This window comes from Rhagoletis pomonella, unplaced genomic scaffold, assembly GCF_013731165.1.
Source record: "Rhagoletis pomonella isolate Grant_MI unplaced genomic scaffold, Rhpom_1.0 Rhpom_scaffold_00008, whole genome shotgun sequence".
Classification (NCBI taxonomy): domain Eukaryota; kingdom Metazoa; phylum Arthropoda; class Insecta; order Diptera; family Tephritidae; genus Rhagoletis; species Rhagoletis pomonella.
The window spans coordinates 17,246,665-17,253,825 of record NW_023458562.1 but is presented as its reverse complement, the minus strand read 5'-3'; the positions used below and the strand labels follow the sequence as shown (position 1 = coordinate 17,253,825).

General features: G+C 36.7%; 1 protein-coding gene across 3 annotated transcripts; it reads right to left on the bottom strand.

Annotated features, from left to right (window-relative positions):
• Positions 1-6: 6 nt before the first annotated feature.
• LOC118744273 (RNA/RNP complex-1-interacting phosphatase) lies at positions 7-6,323 on the bottom strand. 3 transcript variants are annotated; one of them, XM_036477174.1, is made up of 9 exons: positions 6,258-6,323; positions 6,087-6,203; positions 5,927-6,002; positions 4,005-4,124; positions 3,856-3,935; positions 3,748-3,794; positions 1,477-1,584; positions 589-1,014; positions 7-517 (listed from the first exon to the last, which is right to left on the bottom strand). In XM_036477174.1, the coding sequence occupies exons 2-9, from the start codon at positions 6,107-6,109 to the stop codon at positions 315-317; spliced, it is 1,083 nt and encodes a 360-aa protein (XP_036333067.1). In that variant the 5' UTR covers positions 6,110-6,203; positions 6,258-6,323; the 3' UTR covers positions 7-314. The 3 variants fall into 3 exon arrangements, with proteins under 3 accessions (XP_036333067.1, XP_036333066.1, XP_036333065.1); XM_036477173.1 differs by having other exon boundaries at positions 6,087-6,213; positions 6,258-6,286; XM_036477172.1 differs by having other exon boundaries at positions 6,087-6,304.
• Between the last annotated feature and the right edge of the window lie 838 nt (positions 6,324-7,161).

Here is a 7,161-nt window from a genome sequence, read left to right as displayed (position 1 = left end):
GGCCGTACGAATAGAAACTAAGCAATTGCTTTTTCTTAAAATCTCAGAACGAGGGACACTGAATTCAGCCAAATTATTTTGCTGGGAACCATTAAATGTACCAACTGCTATGGTTCAAATGCGGAAGCAGAACCAAATTTACTATTTTGGAGCGGTAGGCAGTATCTTGTAATATTTTGGCACAAATATTAGCAAGTGAACATAATTGAAACATACCATCCACAATTGTACTTGTCTAATTAGTAAAGGTGAGAAAAAATATTAAATATACTCAAAATTAAAAAAATTAAAGCAAATATTAGTCTAATCATATGCTATACGCGCCGATATGGATGAGATCGATGTCTGTCGTGCCTGCGTTCGCCACTATAACGATCGCTACTGCTTGGTACATGTTCATTTCGCATACGACTTGGCTCTTCCTCATACCGGCGACTATCAGGCGCACGCGAATGACTATTATTCGAGTGCATCGCGTAGCTGTTATGATTATTATGGTATGGATAATTTGCGCCACCTATAATTGATAATTTAAAGCATATGTATGAGGCGAGATAATGGCGCGCTACAGATCCCTTATTAAATTACCTTGCGAACAGTTACGACTAGTATTCACATATCTCCTGTTATAGTTCGAGCTATTGCCCTGTGCGCTGTTAAAGTTATTATCCATATATTGTTGTTCAGATTGTGCGGCTGCAGTTACGGCAGCACTCGTGTGACGCTGACGTTGCATATTCGATTCCTGTCGAAAACGCTCATATCGATCACGCCTATCGAACTCCTCTGTTGAGGGCGGTAATGCTGATTCTGGAGCAGGTGAATGCAACGATGAAATCTCTTTGCTGTGAGTTTGATTGGAACGTATGGCTCGCTTGTTGTTATCGATCAAATCATCCTTGAAGTCATTTTTCGGACTGCCACTGTTGTCACTTTTGATCGCATTCTTTAAATGATTTAGGGAGACTAAATAGTTTCTGCGCTCGATTTTATGGCCACGCGCAGCAGCGAATTCTAATACCGGGAAAATACGAAAGATTTTTATGAAAAGATTTTTAGTGGAATTTCCAACGTTGCCGCGATGAGGTGCGAGTAAAATATTACATTTTTATTTTTATTTTTTTGTTGAGCAAAAGGGGGAAAATATTTCTGAACCAAAAAGACTTTTCGTGAAATCAATTCTCACTTAGAATTAAGAAGATATTTATACATATGTGTATATCTTGATGCAGAAATCAAATCGGAGGACAAGTATATTATGGGCGAATCAGGGCTTTCAACGAATCCATCTAGTTCGATTTTAAGTGAAATCTTCGAAAACACTTATCACTTAATTCGAAAGCTATGAACGAAGCATATAGCTTAGGTTCGTAGCAATTCGTATTTAGTGAGCGCATTTTTTCAGATTTCACGATGGATTAAGTGACAGCCCGTTTATGAAGAGTGTGTGATGTAAAATTAGATAAAATCACTTACTGTCTATCGCCTCTTCAGGCTTCATATCTAACTCAGAGATCATGTAGTTACATATTAGGAACCCAGTGCGATTGACTCCATGCGTACAATGAACACCAATCAGTTTATCTAAAAGAGAACACAAACAAATTAACAGCTATGGGGAACAGCAAAGTCTTAACTAGCATGCATATTAAAATTTTTAGCAGAATGTTCCCTCTATCTTATAAAAAATTCGTTAAGTACATAAACTTCTTCCACAGCATTCCTATGTGAGTGACATAGACCAAACGTGCAAATTATTTAAAAAGGATGCTATCAAAAAATGTAGAACTTGACTCATTTCCAGAACTATTTGTTGTCGGCCAAACAACACACACACAATAACCAATTTAAATAGCAGCAAGTAAAAAATTATATACAGTCAAAGCCATTGGCGACCCACAAAGCCCGCAGAATGCAACGAAATATAGAAGTGAGTGAAAGAAATCGACCGCAAAAATTTAATTTACAAAAGCCAACCGCAAAAATATGTCAACACCCACACGTTGAGCTTCAAATGAAACGATGATCGGTGCAGAAGAATGAGTATGGCCAAAGACGATGCCGATGGAGTGGCTGCGAACACAGCCGACTGCGTAGCCATGGGATAATTTCAAGAGACAGCAACAATAAAAACGTGTTGAAAACCAAAGATGCAACGGCTGCAATGGTAAGAGACAGCTTCTAAAGCAACAGCAGCAGCAGAAGCAACCATAGCGCGGCACAACAACCAGCACACATATACACACACTGTTTAACATGGGCAATAAATTTTGAAAAACATGTCAGCGCAACAGCAGCATTTGTGCAGCTAAAAGGAGTGAGTGCTATACGCATGCGTAGCTTACATGAGATTCGTCATGTTTCCATAGCTTGAACATCCAACCAATGCGCAGCGTCAAAAGGAAGTAAGCTCCAACGAACGCAGGCCACGGTTGCCACCTCCGCTGCTGCTGTTGTGCCCTCACTTGCCGCCCCTTCAGACGTCATTGCTTTTTGTCTGCTATTGTATTTTCGTTGTTCTGTGTTGATGGCAAGACCACCGCAAATATTGATTTGTTGTTATTTGTGCTTTACTTGTTGAAAACGTTATGTTTGCAATATTAATTTGTGTGTGCATTTTTTGTCTAGGTTTGTTTTATGCGCGAAATTTATTGATTGCCGCACAAATTGTTCTTTTGCTAAATAAAAAAAAAAAAAAAAAATATTTTAGAGGGGACCGAGAGCTGTTATCCAATGATGCCGACAAACGAAAATTGCGGACGCATTATGAGCTTTTAAAGAACTAAATTATTAAAAATTATTGCAAGTTAAACCGCCTTGAATTACCACTACAAAATACGATGCCTTGAACTTAAGCGAAAGGCACGCACTTAATTTTATTGTCACTGCAAACGTGAGAACTTCAAAGCAAGTTGCAAAGTCGGAATCTTATCGTTCTTCTAGTAGCCATTTGAAAAACTAGTTGTCGAGTCTTGTTTGACGTCGCAGAAGTCTAGGTTAATTGGTTATAGGTAGTCTTAATCGCGTAGGAAGCTGACACGAAATGACAGTATGAAGACAGGCTGCTGCTGGTGGTATGAGAGTACATAAACAGATGTACAAATAAAGGAGGGTGCACTTGCAATGGGCCCGTAATTGGCATAAACACGTGACTTTTGGTTTTACTGTCGGCGAGTTTTAGATGCATGCGTTGATAAATTTACCTATGTATATAGTATTTTAAGTACACATACTACATATACAAATTGTTTAAGCAGTAGTAGGGAACTTTTAATGCGGGAAATCAGCATCAGCAAAAAGCTTCTTTTTTTTTTAAGCAAGCAAACATCACCTAAGGCCTTTTGATTAAAGAATGAAAACTCTGCTAATGGCAAATACAATACGTTCCACTACGTAGGAAAACTATATCGTCGTTTAAAGTACAAAACCGCGTATCAACAAAATGCAAAACCGCGTATCAGGATAATGCAAAACCGCGTATGTAAATTATCTTCTAGAGAGTAAAAACACCCATATTTCAAAATGGTTCTCTTTTTTATAAAACAATCGCATACCTAGCCAGTATATATCAGGACGAATGGATAAGGATTGAGCCAAGAGCTTGTGTGAGCAAATCCAATTCTTGGCAGCTAATGCCAGTTACGCGGTTTTGCAGAATGACGATACGCGGTTTTGTACTTTAAACGACGATATGAATTAGTTTCTTAACTAAGGCGCTATAGGTGGCCGACATCTTGTTATACTAACCATTATCAGAGTTATTGTTTAAAAAAGTCATCGCCAGAGTTTTGAATCTGTAAATAGAAGAATTTATTAACAATCGTCCTCATACCGGAAATACTTTTCAAAACTTACTGGTTAATCATGCGCGGTGAGGGCGTATCATGTCCAGGAATCATTAATTTAATGTACTCTAAACCCTTATCTTTGAAATTCTGCAAAGGAAAAATATTTTTTTTTGACTATGCAGCATATTAAAAGTATAAAATATGTGTGCTCCTTACATGTGGATTATAATACCGGGTGGTATTCGTCAAATCAATAATCATCCCCAAATTGGGAACCGTCTTCAATAAAATATTGGCATCGAGTCGGTGTTCTTCATTCACGTTTTCGTTAACACGCTATTAAATAGATCAAATGATAAAATTCAATTAAATGAAACAACTAATTTTCTCTAATATACATACAAATTCCCAAGAGATTTTGGGAGAATAATGCTGAAGAGACAGTTCTTAACCTTGTTGTAACAGCGTACAAACTATCCGAAGACTTTTTGGGGAATGACGTTGTAGTGACAGTCCTTGGCCAGATATGAATCCCGTTACGTCGTACGGTCCGTCGTGGCAACGAACAAATCGCTAACTTACGAGTGCAAAGTTGATAAGACCATTTTTTTTATGTTACAGGAAAGGAATCTGAGCCATTTTCTTCCAGAATATTGCAAATCCCATTTTGCGGGTTTAAATCAAAGCAAAAAAGGATTTAGTAATATTTTGGTTTTGTTGGATTTTCTGAGCGTCTTTTTTCTGGACTTAGCAAATCTGCCTTTCGTTGAAAATAAACAAGAAATAATAAAGCAAGCATCTACCTAAATCCTTTTCGAAACGATGCATTCCTATTCAAAAATATGGTTATATATAAAAGTGGACTTAGCAACTTTTCTTTCTAAGCTAGCGATATGGAGACTTGTCAACTACGCTTGTAAACTATAATTCGATGAGTTATCATTTCGATTTCCTTTTCGATTTAAAAATGTTTCGGTCATCTGAAAATCTTTTTTTATAGAAGTAATAAGCTTTATGCAACAACTCGCGTTAATATCTTGAATATACTCAAGTTTTGAAAATGAACTCGTTTTATTGATGTAAGGCGTAAATTGAAAAATACCAACGTGGAGCCTCGAGCCATACGACAAAACGACCACCCCAAATGTCCAACAAAATAAATTGCTTAATTAACGATAAGTAAATAAAAAGGAGTCGCCAAAGTGCAGAAAGCTCTTCGGCATACGTATGAATAAATATCCACAGTTTTCATAAAATATTTACATTGTATGCGTACGTCTCGGTATTTGCGGTGCGACATGTTGTGCCTGCGAGCGAATTTCTGTGGTATAATTAATATAAATTTAACTTTAAGCCGCCACAAAGAAATTGAACAGAGCCTTTAGTAAACGCATGATGCTGAAAACTGAAGTTGTGTAAACAAGGAATTGAGTAAATTACAATGGGACAACAGGAAAGGCTTGCAGGTAACATGAGCATAAGATGACCACCGACAATGCCAACGCTGTCACCTTTAGTAGTTGCTGTTATTTAATTAAGCAAAACAATTTAATTTCATATTCATATTTTCCTTGAGTTTTAATATGAACTGGCGCTTCAACTCCTTGTTCCGGCACCAGGCGAATTGGTACTGAGCAGCCAGTAGGCGTGTGGTCCGCTGACCTACTGCATGAGGTATGCTTGCTTTGCATCGCTCTTAAGTTATTCTTTCGGTAAAACATGCCAGTTGCCACTTTTGTGCATAATTACAAACAATTCAACGCATAAAATTAATTTACCTTAGTTTATTTTGATTGAAACACTCGTGGGGTACTGTGGGATCCCTATAGTGTTTTATGGTACATATGAACGCGGAGTTGGTGTATGCTACGGCATGTATTTCATGAGTGAATAAATTAACTGAACCTTAGAGGTATGTACTAAATACATGTAGCAAGGATGGGGCTTTTACAATTTCAGAACCGGTTTATCATGTAAGTTTCTTGCTTAATTGATGAAGGTAGATTTTGACAAATACAACGAAAAAGTTCTCAACTTTTGCAGGGTCAAGTGCAATAGTTGATGAACTAGCTACTAAGGACGCCTGTTATACACCTTTAATATAAAATGCTATTAAGGGTTATGCTTTAAAGACTCACCTCACGCAGCGGCACTTTAAAGGCAATGAAGCGTGTTCCCTCGATCTGTTTTCCGACTGGTTTATAGCTCAGCCATCTATGGAAAATTATTAATAAAACGAATAATAGTCTTTTATTTAACCTTTTCGCCCCCATGAAAGGCCTTTGGATGGATGCTCACCTGTCTGGTATTGAGGACACCATAACTCGATAAATATATTTGTGGATGAACGATTTGCAGAAAGTATTTTAGCACTTATACACCAAACTTTGAATTATGAACTTTTATACGATATTACTACAATCACCTTTAGCAAAATTAGTTTATTTCTTGTAGCTAAAAAATATTTACCTTGACATTTACCGCGCACGACAGCAAGCGTCAAACGTCACATAGTGATGCCACCATTTTTTGGAGCAGTTTATAACAGCTCACAAAAGCCTCAATTGCTTGAAAAGAAAAAGCGATGTATTTCCGCTTGCATACAATTGATTTTTAATACATTGCTTAAAAATTGCATTTGTATACCGCTATTTCACTTTTTTTTGTTAATATGAAGTGGTTTTTATGACATTACTTTCAAGCTAATGCCCATACAAAACAAAGAAATTTAACAGAAGTTTTTTGTTTAGAACTGTAATATGACGTTCAAACTGGCCCCATTTAACTTGTTAAATGAAAAAGAGCTTTTTGGAAAACACAATCGTCCACATTGAACATTTGGAGTTAACTTTGACGGTTGTTTGATTGCACTGGTCGACGGACAAAATTTATCAGAGACGCCGTTATGAAATTCGTATGTAAAATCACCCCCTGATTCCGAAAATCAAGGTTATTTTTAATTTTATGGTACCGTTTTTGAGATATTTGCAATTTACCGTTTTTGCAAAAAAATCAAAAATTGGGTCCACTTAATCATATATATCTCAAGAACGAATTAAGCAATTCCAAAAAGGGTTGAAGCTTTTAAAAGGTAATAAAATTCTATAAGCTGTGCATACAACACTTTTTGCTAGGCCCTGTAGATTCAAAGATAACGAACAATCATTACCGATTTTTTCAATTTTTTTTGTAAAAATATAAAAAAAATTGTACTTTGCGGGGAAGGATCTCGAAAACCTTTTATTTTTTTGCAGATTTTTTTTTTCTCCCTAAGCTCTGTTATATTACAAAAAAAATAAGGTATCATCGAAGAAAATCGATGCAAAACTACGTAAGTTATAAGCGATCAAATAAAAATACCCAGGTTGCGCAA

Excerpts from the sequence above, each read along its gene's own strand:
- LOC118744273 (XM_036477174.1), bottom strand. The coding sequence starts at position 6,109 with ATGGTGTCCTCAATACCAGACAG. Across the intron at positions 1,015-1,476 it reads GCCTGAAGAGGCGATAGACA|AATTCGCTGCTGCGCGTGGC; the intron begins GTAAGTGATTTT and ends TCCCGGTATTAG. Across the intron at positions 518-588 it reads TAGTCGTAACTGTTCGCAAG|GTGGCGCAAATTATCCATAC; the intron begins GTAATTTAATAA and ends TATCAATTATAG.